Below are 20,250 nucleotides of genomic sequence, written 5' to 3' on the forward strand. Positions count from 1 at the left end.
ATGTCTCCAGGGATGGTTCATCCACCACCTCTCTGGCCAACCTGGGCCAGGCTCTCACCACCCTCAGGGGCAACAATTTCCCTCCTCATGTCTGGCCTGAGGTCCCCGCTCTGCCTTGGCTGTGTCACCTCACTGTGTCCCCCCAGACACGGGGTGGGGGGTCTTGGCTCAGGGGTTTGGCAGCGCAGGCCAGGAGAGGGCTGGCCAGGACCCGACAGAGCTCAGCACTGGAGGAATCCAGGAAAAACCCGGCTTGTTTAGTCTAGCAAAGCTGGGGCCGAGGCTGCGGACTGTACATTCCTGTGGGAGGGACGGAGAGCGGATTTGAACCAGCGGGAGTCGAGGGAGAATTGACTTTTAAAGAGAAATTAAGTTTTTTGGCTGACTTGCTGCTGTCTGTGAGATGACAAGATGAAGGTTCAGCCCCAGCCTGACATGGGGGAGGATGAGCAGGATTTCCTCTCCATCGGGGACCGGCCGTGTGCTCCTGCAGCTCATTAAATTTTTTTTTTTTTTCTCTTTAAATGGCAAAAGGAGCCTTTTTATCCAGCTTCTCCCTGCTCAGGAAGGGCTCAGTCCCCTGCAGCTCAAAACTCAGCTTCGCTGTAAGCCCTGTCCCTGCAAACTGAGCTGTGCCCTCCCGAGCAGGGCCCTGGGACACAACGGGGGGACCCAGGGGAGTGACACCAGCCCCTGGAGCTGCAGATGTGCCCAGACACCCCCAAGATGGTCGAGCCGCAGCTTTATGGGGGGGCCGCAGAGACCCAACAGTTTCGTTACGCTGCTGAGAACTGGGTGCTCCCACCACCCCGGCAGAAGCTGCCCCGGCACAGGGGATTCTGCCCCCTTCCCCTCAAAACTGCTTCATCTAGGAGGGGATTTCTAAACATTTGCTAAATGAGGACACTTCCAGTGTTTTTTTTCCCTCGTAGGAAGGAGGTTTCGGTGCCCTGGGAAGACAAGGAGTGTTGCCACCGCTCCCTTTTCCCCCAGAAAGGGAGGAGAGCGACGCAAGGGCTGGAGTGAGTCACGCAGCTCTGCCCTGTTTTCCACGGAGCTGTAAACCAATGGCTGTGGCGGCACAAAGGGGAACTGTGACATGAAAAAAAGGGGTTTTGGATAAAGCTGTGGCTTCCTCCTGTGCCCAGAGAAGAGCAGGTACCCACCCGGCAGCACCCACAGGCCGAGCGTGTCCCTCCCAGGAAGCGACTCAGACGAGACAGGCGAGAGACTGTCAGGAATTTAATTGTACTTGGCACTCAAAACTGTACAACACATTTACAGAGAACCACACACCTGTGTCTATGTACACCCTCATTTCCAACACTACTGGCCAAACACGCGACAGGCGATAACCCTTTACGTGCGAGTTACGGCTCCTCGAGCGCGGATTTTGGGCGACACTCAAGGACGGGCATCATGGGCTCGCTGTCCTCGCCCCCATCGTCACCAGTCGAGTGATGGGAACAACCTGCTGGCTTCACTCAAAGCTCTCGCCGCTTTGTTTCCTACGGCGCTTTGCGGCGCCGGCGCCTCTCACACGAATCTTTGGACCGCTAGAACATGGCAGTGTTGCCATTACGAGTATATACAACCACTATCTCTTCTGTCCTTACACTTCATCGGCTTCAAACGCTTCCCCTTCTCTACCTTTCTACCACGTGCAGTAACCCCTTGGTCGCCTCCAGTCCTGCCTCTCCCCGCGAAAGGCTTTTCATTTCCAAAAGGCAACAGAAACAAGAAAAATAATCTACCTTCACTCCCTGCTACTCCCCTAACTGCTGCTCCTCTTCCCTCCCCGAACCCTTTACGACGTGCCTAAAACCTTCCTAAACCCCCTTGGCGATGCAGTTCTCTTTCAGTAGTCCGGAGCGCGCACGAGCCAATTATGTCGCTCGTCGTTAATTGGGTTTGACGAGCGTCTCGTAGCCACCGGTTCCGTAAGGTGACGGCTCGTCCGCGCTGCGCACAACCGCGGGGTGACGTGAGGAACGGTACGAACGCGCACCCCTCCGAGCGAGGAGGATCGAGTACTTGAAAGGAAATGCCAAGTCTGAACAACAACAACAACAACAACAACATACAAAAGTAAAAAAAAAAAAAAAAGAAAAAAGAAAAACAAAGAAAACCAAAAAATAACCCCAAACAAACTCGAGAAACAAAACTAATAAAAAAAAAATTAAATAGCTGGCAGGTTACAAGAGGGAAAAATGAGGAATGTACAAAGGACACAGTAAGATGAAAGATTCCAGTAGGTAAATTGAGAACCTGTTGAACTTGGGGTCTGTTTTTTTTTTTTCTTTCTCCCTTTTTAACATGAAAAGTTGCCTGGATTATGATAAACATACACTGCAAAACATGCGCTGTACAAGAAAAAAACCCATGAATTCAGGTTTCGAGTCTCGCAGTGTTAACCCAACCCCTTGCAAAGGGAGGTGCTGCCAGGCCCAAACTTGCACTTTACGGTTTTCCAGCCTCAAACATGGTGGGTGGAAACCTTTCAGAAACCAAAGCGCGCTCTTCAAATCTACCATGAGCTGTCAAAAGCACGAGGGCTCCCGAATCGCTCACTTACAGCATTAAAACCAGGTTCAAAGTGGCTGATGTTTGTAAAAACAGACTCCAGATCGACAGTCTTGACTGTATACCAGTAGCTGCCCTTACAACATGAAAAAAAAAACCCAACAAACCAACAACGAAACAAATATTCTGCTCAGTAGAGTGAATCCAATCATGCTCACATTACAAGAAAAATGTACACGTTATTTATAAATAAACAGTCTTCCATTAGGATCTCTCTGGGCTCTTTACACCAGCGTTTCTTTCCGCTTCCCGCTCAGCTGCTTCTCCCTCGTTTTTCTGTGTCCGAACGACGTCCTGTGCGTTTTCGCGCCCTTGGCTTCCTCCGAGTCCAGGATGGAGCTGCATTCGCCCACGTTTTCATCCAGCTCCATCTCGGCGACACCAGCCGATTGCCTCTTGTGCGCTTGGACATTGGACGCCGAGGGGTTGTTCTCCTCCGACTCTTCGCTCAGCTCCGGCAGCTCCTTCAGCTCGGCGGCGGCCGCAGTTCGCTGGAAGGGAGCGACGGCGGTTCGGATGCAATTAACCCACTGCTGCTTGTGGAAGACGTCGTTAGCCTGGAGAGTGTGGGATTGGCCCGGGGAGGGATCTTGGAAACGAACTCGGAAGATATTTTTAGCTGAAGATAAACGTAGGAAAAAAGGGGATCAGTTCCTAGCTCGGCGTTTTGAGATTTCATCGTTAGACAAGCGACCTGGACTGCCCTTCAGGAAAAGCGTTCAAAACCCCACCAGATAAAACAAGCTACAAAGAGACATGTTGAAATAGATATTTTCTAATCAAAGCACCATATAGAAGTTTATGGCCGCTAAATATAAAAGTGCAAAGCCCAGCAGTGACAGTCATCAACATATATCACGTGTCAGCTTATCCTAAAAGGACCTCAGTCCCCGGGGATCTACACCCTGGTGTAATCTCTTCTCGCTGCCGGATCCCTGCACGGGTGATCTAGTTTGGTCTGTACCTTTATCGGAATTGCCAAAAGCTCCTCGGAAGGATCCTCCCATCTTCACGTCACCGTCCTGCAGGTCTTCCAGGAGCAGCTCCTGGACGGGGATGGGTTGCCTGTACACTTGGTACGCCTGGCGCTCGTTGCGAGTGACCGGCCGGGTCAAAACCAGGATGTCTTGGAAGAGGAAAACGTAGAGTTTCTGAAAGGGAAAACACATCTGAATGTAAGCAAAGGGTTTTACTCTGCATTCAAAGCGATTACACATCCTCTGGCATTCGAGGCCGTGTTATCTGAAGTTTCTGAGAACGTACCCACGTCCTGAGTTTCCTTTTACAGCAACGTAAGGCCCTGGTGGTGGTGGCACGGACCAGAATTACATCAACAGGTTTATTATCTTATGACCTTTAAAAAGTGAATTATCTTTTGCAGATGGCAAGGATAGGATGATTAGGAGCTGTATCTTTTCTGCCAATACAAAACGCTTCATGTGTATAGGAGCCTAATGGCCAAATTAAACAAAAAAAAGCCTCCAACCAACCAAAAAAAACAAACACAGAAAAGGATTTGATGTTTAAGACAAAGGTTAGTCCTGCGAAGCAGAACAAAAGGCAGCAGACCCTGGAGTACAGCAGGCTCTTTCAGCGCTGCTGCGGCAGGAGATAAAACTTCTGGCAGTTCATCACAAAGCCAAAGAGGTTTTTGCAGGAACGCTGTTGTTGGAAAGAACCAGCGCTCAGAACGGGGAATGTCAGAGCACCTGAAAGTAAAGAGCTGGCAGGAAATCCCGTTGGATGGAGAGCTCAGGCACAGAGAACACTTTCTATGGTAATTCTGTGCTAATTATTTTCCAGCTTTTGAAGGCCGATTGTAAAGCTGTCTGCAGGAAACTTTCCCTTACACCCTGAAATGCAGACTGCTATCAGAGCTAAAAGCTCTTCTGCTTTTTAAAATTCAGCTAATTGTCTAAAGTCACCCAACGGATGGAAGGGCTCCTGGTCCTGATATAACAAACAATTTTAACTACCTCTTAGGGAAGGTTTTGCATCTTGAGAATTAATTACCATGAACACGAGGGACTTACATGTCCATTTTTATTCTTCAGCTCGCCGTGGCACAGTAAAACTTTGCTGCCTTCAATCCTCGGGTCCTTCTGCTTCTCATCCAGGTACTCCAGCTTGTCAATGTAATACTGACACTCCGACTCGCCCTTCTTCAGGTTGATGTCAGAGAGGACTCCTTGGATTATAGATATCTATAAAGCAAAAACATTTAGAAATGATTACATAGTGACCTCTGCTTGTATATCTTCCCTTTAAGAACTCCAGGTGATGGAATCCATGTGGACTGATCTCTCGTTTGCTTTCATGAGGGGTTACACTCACAGATTCGTGTCCATCAAGAAAACCACCCCACGAAATTGCTGAGGGTTTAAGAAGCGCCAGAATGACGCGCTTATGTCAGAACAATGACCACAAAAATCACTATCACTTACGGCTTCTTCCAGAATCTGGATATCGGGATGGTCTTTGGGGGTGTGCCTCAGGATCTCTTTTAGGAGCAGCGGGTATTTGACCAGGCGGCTTCGAGGAATGTCCAAGAAGCTCCAAAGGTCCAGCTTGCGGCTGAAAGGAGACTCGAGGCAGCGCTGCAGAAAGTCCTGCACCCTCCGGTCCTGTTTCTTCTGATCCAGAAGCGCTTTGGCCGCCAGCTGATTGCTGCAGTAACCTTTGTAGGCGTGGAGTCGTGGTAACTGCAGGAGAACAATAGTCAGGAGTTAAATTCCACATAGGAAAAGCAAATTGCATTAACATGTCAAACTTGAGGAGTTCTACTTCCCTTACTGTGATACTTCGCCCAATAAAATAAGCTAACGGACTATCTTGTATATGTAGCCAATGTTTTGTGAGGAGAACAAGGGCATCCTGCGTGCAATGCCTTTGAAGTTCAGATGTTTGCAACTGACAGCGATAATGCTGTTGAAATCGCATCAGTGACAAACGGTCCAGAAGATATAGACATTTCAACCATAAATCAGCAAGTAATTGCAGTCACGCCAGTGTAAGTCTCCAGGGTGAAATCACAGCCCATTACGGCTGACAGACTCCCATTGTTTTCAGCGTAGCCAGGATTTCCGTTTCAATCTTTCGCTCAAGGCCACAAAAGCCCACAGCTTTTCGGCTTCTAGCTTTAAATGTTCTTTAAGCGCGTTTTTAGCCTGCTGTCTCCCAGTTGTGCACTCACCCACTTCACGAGAATGGGCCCAATCTGCTCCACTGTGCCATCTGGTTTGGTCGCTTCTCCTAAACTTGCCAACAAGTCTGAAATTGAAGCACAAAAATAGAAATTGCAGCAATGCCCCAGTAGGCTGGTCTAATGTGAGAAAGCAGAGAGTTTAACTCTTAGCACATTGTGTGAAAATGATCCAGTTGCTCTCACCTTCGTGCAGAGGAATATAAGAATCCAAGTCCCCAAATATGTGAGTGAGTTCCTCCTCAGACATGATGGAGAGTTTCAGCATGGGATCGTGATAAGCCTGTCAAAGAACGTCAGTATTAAAATATATTCAAGTCTCCCAACCCCCAAAACTGACCATTTCAATATGAGTGGATGTGTCATTTGCAGAGCAGATGTGAAGTGAAGCCAACAGAAACAATAACATTGGCTTTCATCATTAAAAGATTCAACTCTGTATGAAGGTATCAAATGAAAAGGATTTTCCTGTCTGAACCGTTTTCATCGGGGAGAGGGATTCCCCAGCTACCTCTGTAGGAATGTAAAGCACAATCCTTTTTTGGCCGGGTTTATTGCAATCAAACCAGTACTGTCGGATTGCTCACCTCAACTTTCCAGGCCAGCTTTTAAACTGTGGATTCTGGGCCTGACAAAGCTGATACAAAATGTTTGCAGGTGCAAAGAAACTTATTATCTGAAAAATGATTCTATAACTGCAGGAAAAAAACCAAAACACTCACCTTTCTGGCAAGCTTGAGGTCTTCAATGAGGTCCTGCTCTCCCCTGGACATTTCATATATTGCCTGTGAGGAAGGGGATAAAGCATTGGGAGTCATTTTTAAGCCTAGTTTTTCTCTGAAAGAGCCTTTCAGCTCACATAATGTATATCCTGAATAGGCAGGTTTGCCATCTGAATCACTGTACGCCACCTGGGCACGACAACCCTGAGTAAATCCGCCGGCTTTCTCAGCTCCGAGCAAGCAGCGTTACTTACAACTGTGTGAAAGCTCTGACGCCCACGCACAAGCCAAATTAAATATTAGCGCCTTTTAAATCACTGCTTTTACACAGGCAAGGATGAAAAAAAACGAAACCCAGAAAACCGCAGAGGTCAAATCCCAGGCGTCTTTTAGTCAGCTTCTGTGTTGTCATTAGATTTGTCTAAGAAGGACAGGAAAAAGGCAAGCCAAGGCCTTGCCATTTGGCTTGCAACCAGTTGTCAAGAGCTTTAAGAGAAAGACAGTCAGCTTTACGAGGAACCCGACTTTGGGTCGGCTGCAAAGCAACCAGCGCGGCTGGGTCTCGGATTTCAGAAATGCCGAGCACCCTCCGTGGAAAGAGTTTGGCATCTCTGAAGGGTCAAAGTGGGGGAGACGAACTCCCTGGTGACTCAAGAGAGAAAACTCTACCTTTTCCCATGCCTCACACAGAAATAAATCTAGTTATAGCAACAAAGGTGCACGGGAAGATACGGTCACCCACAGATGCTCGTTGCTCCTTTCCCCCGCCAAGGAAACAGCCTAAGCCAAGGCCTGGGCTGCTTTTCCCAGTCTTGCTGTTTAACCCACCTCCTGGCGTTTAATTTCTTTGGTGCTCAGGGATTCTTTCATGTTGACATCTAACGTTTCAGACCAAAGCACGCTGTTTCTTCTTTTAGGAGGAGTAGGAGCAGCAGATCTGCTACATGACTTTTGGGCACAGCTGGGAGACTTGTCGCTGCGAAGGGCAAATGACTGCAGGGATTAAAAAAAAAAAAAAAAAAAAAGAAAAAATATGTAGAGCCAACACTTCAGAAGTGCTGAAGTATTATGGTATTATCCATACCCCTCCCAATCCTTCATCCTCCTGTGTCGTACAGGGCAGGAAAAACACACCCAGACACTTTTCCTCAGATAAAGGAACATTTTAATCGAGCTGCTGAGAGAGCCCAGAGATTGGCAAACTTTTCCATGTGCCTTTCCCTGCACTGATCCAGCACTTGGGAGGAGGATGGGCAGCTAACACTTGGGTTTATTTTCAAAGCATGAGGAAGTAAATAAACTAGGATCATAATTCTGCTTATAACGGGGTTAATCAGGAGCCACTTGAACTTTGCTCTCATGATTTGTAATGTTATTAAAACCAAGACGCAGAAGCGATCTTATCTGCATGTGTGGGGTATAGCGTTCCTTAGACAACACTTCTGGAACATTATTGAAGGATTGCTGAACAGCAGGGGCAGTTCACGTTTAAGCACATGCTCTAATACACGTATCTCAAGTACTGCAACAGTTTATCAACTAATTCCCCCTATCTGAATCAGTTTATTTATTTATTTTTTTTACTGCTTAAATTTTTAATAACCTCGTTATCTAGCAACCTGCCCCTGAACTCTTCTTCACCCCCAAGTCCCAAACAAGTTTTCTGTCTGTGTGTGAATCATAGAGGAGATTTCCAAGAGATGCCTTGAAATCTCAGTGCCTGTTTTAACCCCATACAGCCAGTACTTTCTCCACGTCTCCAGAGTTTCAGGACTAGAAGCCTCTGCTTTTTTTACCTGTATTGTCTGCCCAAAGCGCCGAACTGCACCATTTCTCACAGGAGAGATCAAGTTCGCCAGAGACGTGACCCGTGCTAAAGGTCGAACCCGCTTATTGCTCGGCTCCTGTAAATAAAGCAGAGAACAGATTGTACTGGCTGCGAGTCCCACTTCATTTCTCAAGCTGCTCAGGCAGGTTTAAAAAGCATGAACCCACTTAAGGAGCGGGAAGCACAGCAAAGAGAGCGTTTTGAAGCAGCCCTTCATCTTAAAAATAAAGCAGAGGCTGAAAATGTTTGTCTGAACTCTAAGGCTGCAATTAAGCTGCGGTGGCTTTGCCCAGTGTAAAAGAGGCAAGATAACACACACATCAGTCAGAATCCAAAATAAAGTTCAAACAGGGACCGTTATGGTTTGAACATAAATAGACCGAAGCATTCTCCTCTGCAAAGTGAGTGACTGTCATCTAAAGATGGAGCTGTGATCTTCTTCTCCAGTTTATCATGCTTTTCCTTTGTAGAAAGAATGTGTTTTTCCATTTTAATTTTATTTTGGAGAGAAAAGTAGCAGTGGGAGCCCAGGCCAGCCTCAGCAGCTATTCTAACAAATAGCAAATGACCACATGCTGAACATTCCTGTGAGGGACATGCACACACGAAGCGGATAAAGTTGAAAACCTTCCGTTCGCAAAGCTCCCTCCCCCTTCTGCTCTCCCTCACACCCCGCAAGTCATCACAATTTTTCTTATGTGTTGTTTAGATTTGAAAGATAGAGCTTCTGCTTTTCTACACTGCTAATCCCTGCCGGGAGCTCGGAGCATTTTCAATTCTGTCCTGACCGAAACGCTGCCAAGAAAGAGGAAACGCCCCATGGAAACCTCCTGCTAAGCTGAGTTTCTAAAATCATGCTGGCGACCCTATGTGTTTTACACCAAAAATATTGTGTCGTGAGGACGGTACAAGAAAGGTGCGCACAGTGGGATGCCAGAATGAGATGGACTGAGAGCTTAAGGGTAGGAAAAAGGCCAGATGATGCGCTCTGGTGCTCTTAAACATCTGGCAGACAGTTGGATGTGACTCATCATCATCATAAACAAGTTACTTAGCGTGAAGTTCAGAGGAGCTGATGGAAACAGCCTCTTTTTCGAGTTCATCTCAGTAAAAATGTTACCAAAGCTTTTGTTTAATTACATTTGAATCCTTCCTGTTACATTTCAAAAGGCTAAAAGGCAAAGCCGGGAGCACTTAGGACAAGCTCTCCACTGTCTCTGTTTCCAGTTTGAGATTGCAAGATAAGGTGCCCAAACCCTTCTGTGTGGCAACCAAAGTGACAAACACTGAAAACAAAAAAAGGAAAATAGCAACACACAGAGCTGGGTTCCAGTCATGAGACCGGGGAAGCATAAAAACTCCGTATGTAAGATCTGATTTCAGCAACATGACCCGAGGAGCAGCCCGTCTGGCTGCCTACACGCCGTGTTAAGCAAGAGGGGTTGAGCTCACGCTGAATTAAGCCTTCAAAGTTGTGGGGAGCAGGCGGGGGGAACATGAAAAGAAACAATTTATGAGTGATGCAGAACAGAAAGACCTCTTGGCGCAGCACAAAGCACTGTGCTTGAAATGCTTGGGTGATCTCAGAACTATAAGGGTCTTATAAAAATAGGGAAAAGCTGTAAGAGAGTGTCCTCGCCGTCAAGAACCCGACCTTCAGCTGGGTTTAGGTAAAGCTCAGGCAACTGCATCTGCTTTTTTGTCAACCATGAGCTACTGCACTCAAGACAGTCAGGAAAAGGATTATGCAGAAGGCTGGAGAGTTAGGCCAGGCTCAAAAGAAGACAAGCAAACTTTAATTAATTACAGACAGAGGAAAAGGACAGGTAATTTACTTCTAGAAAACCAAGTATCAGCGTGCTAGAATAAAGGGATGTGAGCCAAGAGAAGCTTAAGAAACTGCAGGAATGTAAGCAGAAAATATACAGACGTAAACCACACACAGCTCTGTCAAGGCTGGTGATAAAAATAGCATGGAAAACAAAACCACGACACTGAAAATTAATAGTGAGGAACCTCAGTACTTTAGGACGCTTGGACAGACTTTGCAGCTCGCTGTGAAAGGGTCAAGCGTGTGGCCTTTCCAGATTTGAGATATGATGCTGCGGGACGCGTGCAGATGCCTCTCCGGTACATCTGCGCTGGGCCGGGGCGACACATGTGAACACACAAGGTCCGGCAGAAGGAATTAATTCCTTCCCTCCCTTTGCGACATGCGGCACAAAGGGGCTCCCTGGGATTATAAATCACTGCTTTTCGGAGCGGTCGATACGTATGGAGACGTGCAAGGGAGGGTTCAAAGTGAAAAGCACCGCGGCCTCGAACAAGAGGGACACAACTCCTGGGGAGCTCTCTTCTGCTCTGCGGAGGGAGGAATTTTGCACGATTGGCATGGCCAGAGCGTTTTCTGTACATGCGATGTGCTCCCCCGGGGTGTTCGGCCAAGAGAAAAACTTCTGTACGCTATAAATTCAGCTTTGCAAAAGGCTATTTCCCCTCTCTTAAAGAGAAACAAATCCTGCGAGTGCTCTCAGACACGAACGGCTCGACTGCCAAGAAAAGCATCTGTTTTTTTCTTCTTCTCTTTTCAACTACATCGTTTGATCCAAGGCAGAGAGGGGAAAAAAAAAAATCCCTTTCCTTAGAAACCTCACCTTCTCTGAGATCTGCATTTCAGCTTGGGGTTACGTACTCCGCTTACAGTCAAACTCAGTCATGGTGTAAGCTGAGACTCAGCACAGTTCATGCTACGGATAACTTTGGCTCAGTAATTTTTTTTTTAGTTCTGTCCTTGCGAACAATGATTAGCCTGTCTCCACGCTGTATTACTTACAGGAGCCCAGATTAGAATGAAGTCTGCAAAGTTTCTGTAACAAGCTGGCGGTGTTAAGCACTACAGCGTCGACAGATAATTAAAAAGCCCAATAAGTGCAACAGCACTTCTGCTTTCATTCAGATTTTATTTTCCAGGGGACTCTTTATTAAAAGTGAATACAAATATATCATAAACATACACACAAAGCTTAAATTTGCACCTCAGCTGGCAGGCAAGACCTCTCGCTAGTAGAATTTCTTCAAGTGCTTCTAAATACAGATTAACCCTTCACAGTGTGAAAAAACCTGCACCTTGCTGCTCCAAAGAAAACCAGGCTTTACTTTTCAGCAACAAACATTTTCCTCTAGCAGCACGCACGCATACAACCTTTCCCCCCGTGCTAGGTAATAATTAGTGGTTTTTACAAGGATCATTTACTAGAGCACAATGTCCTGCGTGCCAGTGCCATAGCTATGCAGACAAACACTGTGACAAATCCACAAATCACGCCCAGCAAAACTTTTCCTATTAAGCCAAAAAGGAATTTTAAGTCACCAGCTCGAGTAATTCCTGCCAGAAACCATTGCCACCTGGTTATCCTATTTGAAGATTCAGCTGGAAGGAGGTTGCTGGGTCTCTGGCTCTGTTCTGAAAACTGGTGTCTGCACTTAAACCGAACAACCGGGCTCCGGCTTGACACGTCTGTACGGCGATTAGAGCCCTTGCTTTTCTCAAATTCAACAGGCTTGCTCATGACTAAAGGGGAAATCTGCCCTCGCACTCCGCTGATAACTTCAGTGGCTCTTGATAGCAGCTCAGTACCTGGCACCAATAGAGCTTTGGCTTAGGACTCATTAATCAAGCCCAGACCCAACGTTTAACTTCAGATACCCCAATGTGCCGGTTATACCCTCCAGAAAACACATATTTTAAGAATTAGAGGCGATTTACTCTCCTTTAAGAGATCTGGTTTATGTTATTTCTCTCCCACCATCTGGCTTCCCTTTTTTGCACAATGAGATTGCCCAAGTTTGGCTGGTTTAAAACCAGGATTTTAAGAGGCTGGCGACTCAGCCTGCAGCTCTCAAGCCCCAGAGCTGTCTGGAGCCACATTTTTTTTTCTTTTCCACCTCATCTTACCACTAATCTCGGCAATAAAACCCTGCCCAGAGCAGCCTGTCCCTACCTGGCTGCTGAACTTTTGCAGCAGGAGGCATGCGAGCAACTACCAGCAATGCAATTATGCTCATCTACATAACAACACATGATAAAAACAACAAAACTGCAAAAAAACCCCCCAAAAAACCAAACACCAAACACAAACCCACCAAACAGCAAACCCACACAACCCCATGATTATTATTTTTTTTTTGGGAGGGGGTTTATGCAGCAAACGCCCTAATTAAGAAAAATCCTGTCAGTGGAAAGAGCGCACAGAGGAACAGAGTTTTTTTTAAAGGTAAATCCCGCTGGCTCAGTTTCGGCTCCCTGGTCACATTCCTCCAGGGGCTATGAAGGGTTTTTTTTATTTTTTTAAATACTTTTTTTTAATCGCTGCCTGCACCCCACTCCAGGGCCGGCTCTTAGTGAGCAGCGCACCCATCTCGTTGCTCCCCCTCAGGGACACACTTTTCCCCTCAAAAAACCCCCATTTTTCCCCCTCTCCCTCACCTCCTGCTCCCTGAAGGACTGGTTCTGCGCGTCGATCACCCGGATAGTCCTTTTGATGGGCAGGAGCCCCCCGAGCTCGTCGTGAGCCACCATGGCCCCGACCGCACCGGCTCAACCCGCGCTCATCGCCGCTCTGCGCCCGCCGCCGCGCCGCGCCCCGACCTCACCGGCGGGGGCGGGGCTACCGCCGAAACCACGCCCCCTCAGCGTAAAAGCCACGCCCCTCCAGCGCACATCAACGCCCCGCTCCGGCGCAAAGCCACGCCCCCGATCAAAAGCCACGCCCCCTTCGGAAACAAAGCCACGCCCACTGGCGACTAGCCCCGCCCCCCGCCCCAGGGGCAGAGTGCCCGGGGGCGAGGGGCTTCTGTGCTCCTTTCGCAGCCCCGATTTCCTCCAAAATTCCCCCAAAATGGGATTTCTGAGAGGCTCTGCTTTAAGGCAGCGTGATGCAGGCACCCACTGAGGGGCAAGGGGACTGTTCCCTCATACCCCATGCCAGAAAGCGGTTTGAAAAGCGCGGGGCTTTCAGTGTTTGAGCTGAAAAGAGATTAAGCCAAATGTATGTTTTGGCTTTTTTTGTTGTTTTTTTCCCTCTTTTTCTTTGCTGGCACTCACAGCACTGGGGCCCACCACCGCCTACAGCCGTCTTGCAAGCTTGGCGGTGGGACACACACCTCCTGACGGCAGCTCTCGTTGCCAGAATTGATTTGCCTCAGCTCTCCTTACTCCAGAAAAAAAAAGAATAATTCTTGTCTAGACCTGTGCTTTTAAGTCTGCTCTCAGCTTTAAAGGTTTCGCTGGCACGGCTCTGTTAGCCAGGGGCTGGGCTGAACCTCTCCCCTTCTAACAGGGGAGCCTGTCCCAGCAGGCCTGGCCCTGGATGCAAAGCGTTTGTAATTTTTTGTTTGTTTGTTCAAGTCATATTATTCCTGGCACCGCTACAAATCTCCAAAATAAAAGGTCTCTTGTGCTGGTAAAAATAACCAGAGTTGATTTGGCAATAGCACAGCAGCTGCGTTGCTGCCTACCTGTGCTAACCAACCTTCTATTATTTATAAATTTGGGGTGGCCGGGAGCACTGGGGGGTCCCTGCCGAGCTGGTCCCCGGCTCCTACGTGGCCACCACGGGACGGGCAGATGGTTTGCAAGGGCATTTTTCAGAGTAATGGGCAGGAGGAACGTGCTGCTGTCCCCTCTTGGGTTTATTTTTTTAAGCTTTGTTTGCTCCTCGCCCCTGGAGAGCTGCTCTCAGCAAATCTGCGCCTGCTTAACCTCTGCAATACGAGACCGGGACGTTTAGGATCGTCCACTGCAGGATTCTCAGAAATTCGGGATACAGCGAGTTTCTGTACCCTTGTTGGAAGGACAGACTGTGACTCTTACAGATCATTTTCGAGATTAGTGAAGTTAACTGCTTTCAAAACAACAAAAGACTTCAGGGACGACGACACTGGGAACAAGCTGACAAACTCACCGTTGAGTTTAATCAGGGTTTTTTGGTAGTACCCACATGCCCATTTCTCCTCCAATCCAAGGCCAAAGGTTTGTTAAATTCAATTTAAAGATTCAGGAGTTGGGAGCACTTCTTGGCCCCGAGACCGCATCTTTTTTTCCTCAGGTGTAGACAGGTCACACCGAGTCAACTGAAAATAAGGGATGAACAAGCAGGAGCCGAGAGGGAAGGCGTGAAGCAGAGTCACGCACATAAAGTAGGCGCTTAAATTAAGAGCAGAACGTGATGTCCTGTGTCCTGAAGCACTCCATGCCATATTAAATATGACATATTAAATAGTCTTTCTCCTTCCCCAGCCCTCGAGGGGAAACACGTGATTCACCGGCGGGGAGATCCCTGACTTTCTGCCTTGTGAGGGTAATTAATTAGTGGTGATGCAAGGCCCAGCTGATGTAACCTCCTGATGTCACGGTGTGGAAACGTAAAGCTCTGGCCTGATGCAACAGGGCTCCCCGGCTGCTTCGTGACATGGCACGTGCAAAGGGTTACGTGCTGGGGACACCTGCTTTTGGGTCAAAGCAAGTGGTGGGTAAGGCCTTACAGCACTAAAAATCCTAAAACAAGCGGTTCCCAGCTGCCCCTGTAGCAGATGGGATGAGTTCTGTATGTCTGCTCTAACTATATAAATCATAAATAGCCATTTTATGGCAAAATCCACCCTGAGTGGCGGAGACGCGCACTGGGCAATGGGTACTTGCTCACCAACATGCAACCCAGGGAAGGTAATAAATTTGGAGAAGCCTGAAGGCAGCGAGGGTGGAAAAGGTGATGTTGCAGAGGCTTAATGACCGTTCCCCAGGTCCGTGGCGTCCCCTCTCCAGCAATATAATCGCTCGGAGCGCACTGCGACACCTGCATGTTCCTCACCTGCCTCTGCTTTACTTACAACACATGCAAGAAACAGGGTGAATATGACCTCTGAGTTAGTAAAGTTCATTGTAGTGCAAACAACTACTCCAGTGGGCAAACCATCCTGAGCAAGGCTGTGGTACCTCGGAACCCCTGATGAAAGTCGGAACAAAAGGAAAAAGAAAGGAGAATTGTTTCTTATGCAGCAGAAGCAACAAAGCCAGACTTGTAGATTTGAACCCTATACACCAGCACCATAATCCCAGCTTGAAAGGCTGAGTTGGGGTGTTCAGCCTGGAGAAGAGAAGCTCCGGAGACCTTATTTAGGCATTTCTATACTTAAAAAGGGCCGAGAAGAAAAATGGGGACGGACTTTTTAGCAGGGCCTGTTGCGATATGACAAGAGGTGATGGTTTTAAACCAAAAGAGGTGAAATTCAGGCTAGATGTAAGAAATTTTTTACAATGAAGGTGGTGAGAGCCTGGCCCAGGTTGGCCAGAGAGGTGGTGGCTGAACCATCCCTGGAGACATCCCAGGCCAGGCTGGACGGGGCTCTGAGCAACCTGAGCTGGTGCAGATGTCCCTGCTCATGGCAGGGGTGGCACTGGGGGAGCTTTGAAGGTCCCTTCTGATCCAAACTACTCTATGATTCCCTCCAACGTATTCTTCTACCCAAAACCCTCTCCCTCTGCCTTCCCAGTGCCCCTCTGTCCCGGCCCCAATCTCCTTCGTGCCTCTCCCAGTCCCCCCAGTCCACTGGGCAGGGACCAGCCCACATGGTGATGGATGCGAAGCCAGGAGAATGCAGCCTGGCCGGTCGATGGATAACAGACCAGTTCTTCCTGCTCTCCCACCAGTGGGTATTAATAACATTCCTCCTCTATACTCAAATAGAGATTTTTACTTCTAGGAGCGAAATACCTGAGTGACTCCTATCTTCCTATCAAATAAGGCAGTCAGGAAGAGTTCAAGTGACAGAGGAATCAACCAGCCGTCATTGTTTTATTTTTAGCTTGGGTTTTCATTTCCATGAGAAAGGGAGGACTGCTGCTACTCAGAGCTGCTTGCCTCAAGTCCTGGGCAGCCTCATACCTGCAACATTCCTCGCTCCTACAAGTTATTCTGAGTAGGGCTGCTACTAAATAAAAATGCTCTCCAGGGTATTGACATGCCATTTTGTTATTTCAGCCCCAAAGCATCATTCGAATAAATTTTAGATTAACAAACAATGAATTCCTAAGAAAACATGCATCCAAATTCCAGCGTACAATTCCAGATGGATGTAAGTTTTCACGGTTAAAAATACTCAGTTGTTTAAGCGACACATGGCATCTGGCTAGTGCCAGGGCTTGCCAAGCGTGACAGGAAGGAATGTTCCCCAAGCTGAAAACGTTTCCAGCACCTGTGTCCAGAGTGGTCGGTGCTCACAACTTGATTCTGTCTCTTCTCTTGGAAGTCCTCAAGCAAATTGTATACAAGGATGGCAGAGAGACAATATAAAACCCTAGCAGGCCTGGATTGTGATTTTCAGCCTACGTTCATGGAAGAGAATCATTACGGAACCTCAATATCCTCATAGTTCAGCTCTGACTAGGTTTCACAGCTCCAACCATCAGCCAGGACACTTCAGGGTTGCTTTATTTTATACCTAACCTTGCAAAAAGGATGTTTGCTGCTGCTGATAAGAGCCACCGACAAAAGATCTCAGCTCTGCCACTGGCTGGGGAGGAGAAGACTTGAGCTGGTGCATTCGCAGAGCCCGGAGGCAGCGGGTTATTCCTCAAATGGGCAGTTTTCCCAGTTTTCACAGGTCTTGGATGCCTCTAATTTGCCTGACATCTGGATTCAATTTCTTCAAAGAAAGAACCTGCGACATTTTAATCCCTTTGGCGGCTTGAAGTCTCAAGGAAAACGAAAGCATCCATTACATTCAGAGCATATTCATTTTCATTGTTGTTGTGTGTGTTTTGCTAAATCCTATTTACTAGGAACTGAAATCCACCTAAAAACTCACTTTACAGCTATTCTTAATGAGCTATATATAGCATAACACGCAGAACACTTGAGGATTGGAATAAATAAGATCTCCATAGGCAATCTTCTTCTCCCATACATGTTCACCGACCCCCTCTGCCCTACGCAAAGTTGTTTACTGTCCATGAGCTGTGTTTAACATTCCACTCCCAGATATTTATATTAGGAGCCAAATTCAGAGCAGTATTCTGGAAAATGAGCAAAAGTAGGCTATGAGCCATCAAGAGACTATTGGGTCATCTGAAAAGTTTACGAGCTGGTCTGGAATCCAGCCTTTATTTTGGCTGGTGGGAGGTCGCTATAATTAGCTGCCATTCAACTCCATTACACAGTCACAAATACAAAAAAAAAAAGCCCCTTCAACTCACGGCAAAGATGCATTTTTACTGAAATAGAACCTACGACACTCTGCAGACCTCTGTAGAAAATGAGGTACCTCAACCACCCCTGAAGTGAACATTTGTGCGTTCAGGCCAGAAAAGCAATTTCCATCTTATGAATGTGAATGCAACACCAGAAAACACGGACTGTCCAATCTTGTGATGTTATTAAACACAACATCCACCCCAAGAAAAAAGTAATGGAGTGAGAAGCTACAGTTGACTTCAGCTCCCAACCTGCTCACGTGCCAAATGTTGTTTTTCGGAGTTGCGCGGTGTAACCGACGCCAGAGATGTTCGTTTTGATCAAAGCCCATTTCCAAATACAAATTTGTAACTTATGCACGGGCACGTTCTCGCATGAATCAGACACGCCAATAAAATTCCCATAAAAAGTCCTCTAGAGCCGTTGTATCTTTGGGAGGGGGAAGGGAAGAACAGGTTTTGTTGTTTCTTTAAAGCTTGTGGATATATATTCTAAAGGAAGAAGTTGCCACTGCAGTTTTTGGCGTTATTTAGTGATGATCTTCAGGCTGTGTTACCCCTGCCTGAAGCCAAGTTGCTTGTGGGGACTCTGACCATGGAAAGACACTCATTGATGGTTTCAAATGATCTGGACCAGCAAAAATGCAAACACAAGGATTCTCTCTCCCCCTCCTTTTTTTTTTTTTCCCAAGTAATTTTTTACATCGAAACAATTCAGTGTTTATCTGCCTTCCATGGAGAGGTTGTCGCTGTCAGCTTTATTGTCACAGTTTCTCTCTGCTACCAACATTAGTACAACTCTAGGGCTTTTTTTGGGCTGAACTCCTATCTAGGCTGAGTAATATTCCCAGAATCGGTCCCAAAAAGGTGAGTAAAGCTTTGGGAGGACACAGCATGTAGGTTCATGAAAAGGGTCCTTGCTAAGACTTCACTTCCTCTCCAAAATCCCTCTTCCTAAAGCCTTACAAGGACGTCCCATAGCCAGCAGAAAACACCATCCAGACGAGACGTGATTCTTACCCATTACTCAGCCTGGCTTCATTTTGCCTCCGGTAAAACACACCGTCGCATCTGTCTGTTCCCTGTCATATATTGAAAAGTATTTATCTAGTTGCTAACCAACATCAAGGTACACACACCTTCAAAAAACACAGCGCTGCTTCCTCCCATGAATCATTCAACACCTTGCATAACTGCGGGGGTAATAAGGAACCGTTTCATATGTGATCGCTTAACAAAAAGTTGCTCATTGACCCACCTGAAATGCAAAAATAACTCGCAGTTTTAAAGCATAAAGAAATCCCTGTCCTCAATGTCTTGTTTCTGTCCCTGCACTGCAATTCACTTGCTTTCCCTTCTATCTTAATTATCAACAACCCATGTTGTAGTACAGCTCCAGACATGATCTGGGGAGAAAATACCTTCTTTCTTCCAAAAGGAGAGTGTTTTGGCACAAGAGAAGTGGTGGCTCAGTGCTGAGGGAAATGGATGCTGCGACTATGGTCTCAGGTTGTAACTTCACACTCATATTTTGGTAATGTTGGGAAGATTTTAGGCTGTATGTCAAATTAGAAGCTTAACAGACCTGGTTCACTTTTGAGTAGGACTCTGGGAGACAAGGAAGAGGTTAAAAAGCCCAAATAAACACAAATAACCAGGGTTTTGCAGACTGCCACTTTCCATGCCATCTTCCTGGTATGCGGAACGATGACCTAGAATATATAAGACTGTTTGATGTTTTCAGAAAGACAGGTACACATTAAACTATCCCTTCCCCCTACCTTTATTTTAAAACCATACATTGGGTAGGGTGCCAAGTGTGGGGTACGAGGGCGCAGCTCCAAAGCTTCACGGTGTCACCACCTACACAGCGGTTTTGTCAGGGCAATTATGGCTCGTAGGAGTGTGAATGCAGCGTGCTGGCAAAACTTCTCCGTTATTACAAGTACGGTGACAAAACAGCTTGTCAGCTGAAGTGTATTTGCTGGGAGAGATAACAGAGCTGAAATAACAGTTATGCTGTGGAATTAGACACTTCATAGAGATAAACTTGGAAAAATCAGTTCTCATCTGTAAGACAGGGATAAACAATATACAAGCTGACCTACGTGTAACATTTTTATATTAGCTTGATCTTTTCTTGTGACCTTATTTCATCAATTAAATAAATACATCTGCATCTGATGGAGCCAAATTTCAGCCTATCGGTTGGTTCACCCTCATCAAATCTAGACAGACCAAAGTATAATCTGTACTATAGCGTAAGTGCTCAATGAGACTCAGAAATCCTGGCGATGAGTTTTGAAAATCTGACTACAAATAGCAGACTATGGTACTTCTGAAATTTTTAATAACCTTGAGAGTTGGTTTAAAAAAAAGCCTGAAAATTACAATCCAATCAGCAGCGTTAACGTATTTTAAGAAGAATACTGGAGTGTGTTTGGTGGGTGTGCCTTAAACTCTCAAATGGCCTGGAGATCCTGACCCTTTCAAAAGAATAAGTTTAGAAGTCAAGTTAAACAAAAGCTGCAGGCTGAACTTTGGCTGTGTTAGGCCAGGGATTTCCCTTTTTCCTTGGAAGATTTCTGTTTAAACTCTCAAAAGGCAAGTACACAAATGACTGTTGATATTTTAGTTTCACCTCGAAGCAATTGCTTTGTGGGAG

General features: G+C 46.8%; 1 protein-coding gene across 1 annotated transcript; it reads right to left on the bottom strand.

The window, feature by feature from the left end:
* Window positions 1-1,229: 1,229 nt before the first annotated feature.
* On the bottom strand, window positions 1,230-12,985 carry NET1 (neuroepithelial cell transforming 1). Its single transcript, XM_065635647.1, has 10 exons — window positions 12,822-12,985; window positions 8,304-8,411; window positions 7,336-7,500; window positions 6,508-6,570; window positions 5,972-6,068; window positions 5,777-5,853; window positions 5,028-5,285; window positions 4,617-4,787; window positions 3,548-3,734; window positions 1,230-3,202 (listed from the first exon to the last, which is right to left on the bottom strand). Exons 1-10 carry the CDS (start codon window positions 12,912-12,914, stop codon window positions 2,808-2,810), a joined length of 1,614 nt encoding a protein of 537 aa, XP_065491719.1. The 5' UTR covers window positions 12,915-12,985; the 3' UTR covers window positions 1,230-2,807.
* Window positions 12,986-20,250: the final 7,265 nt, after the last annotated feature.

Source organism: Caloenas nicobarica, chromosome 1 (genome assembly GCF_036013445.1).
Source record: "Caloenas nicobarica isolate bCalNic1 chromosome 1, bCalNic1.hap1, whole genome shotgun sequence".
Lineage (NCBI taxonomy): Eukaryota > Metazoa > Chordata > Aves > Columbiformes > Columbidae > Caloenas > Caloenas nicobarica.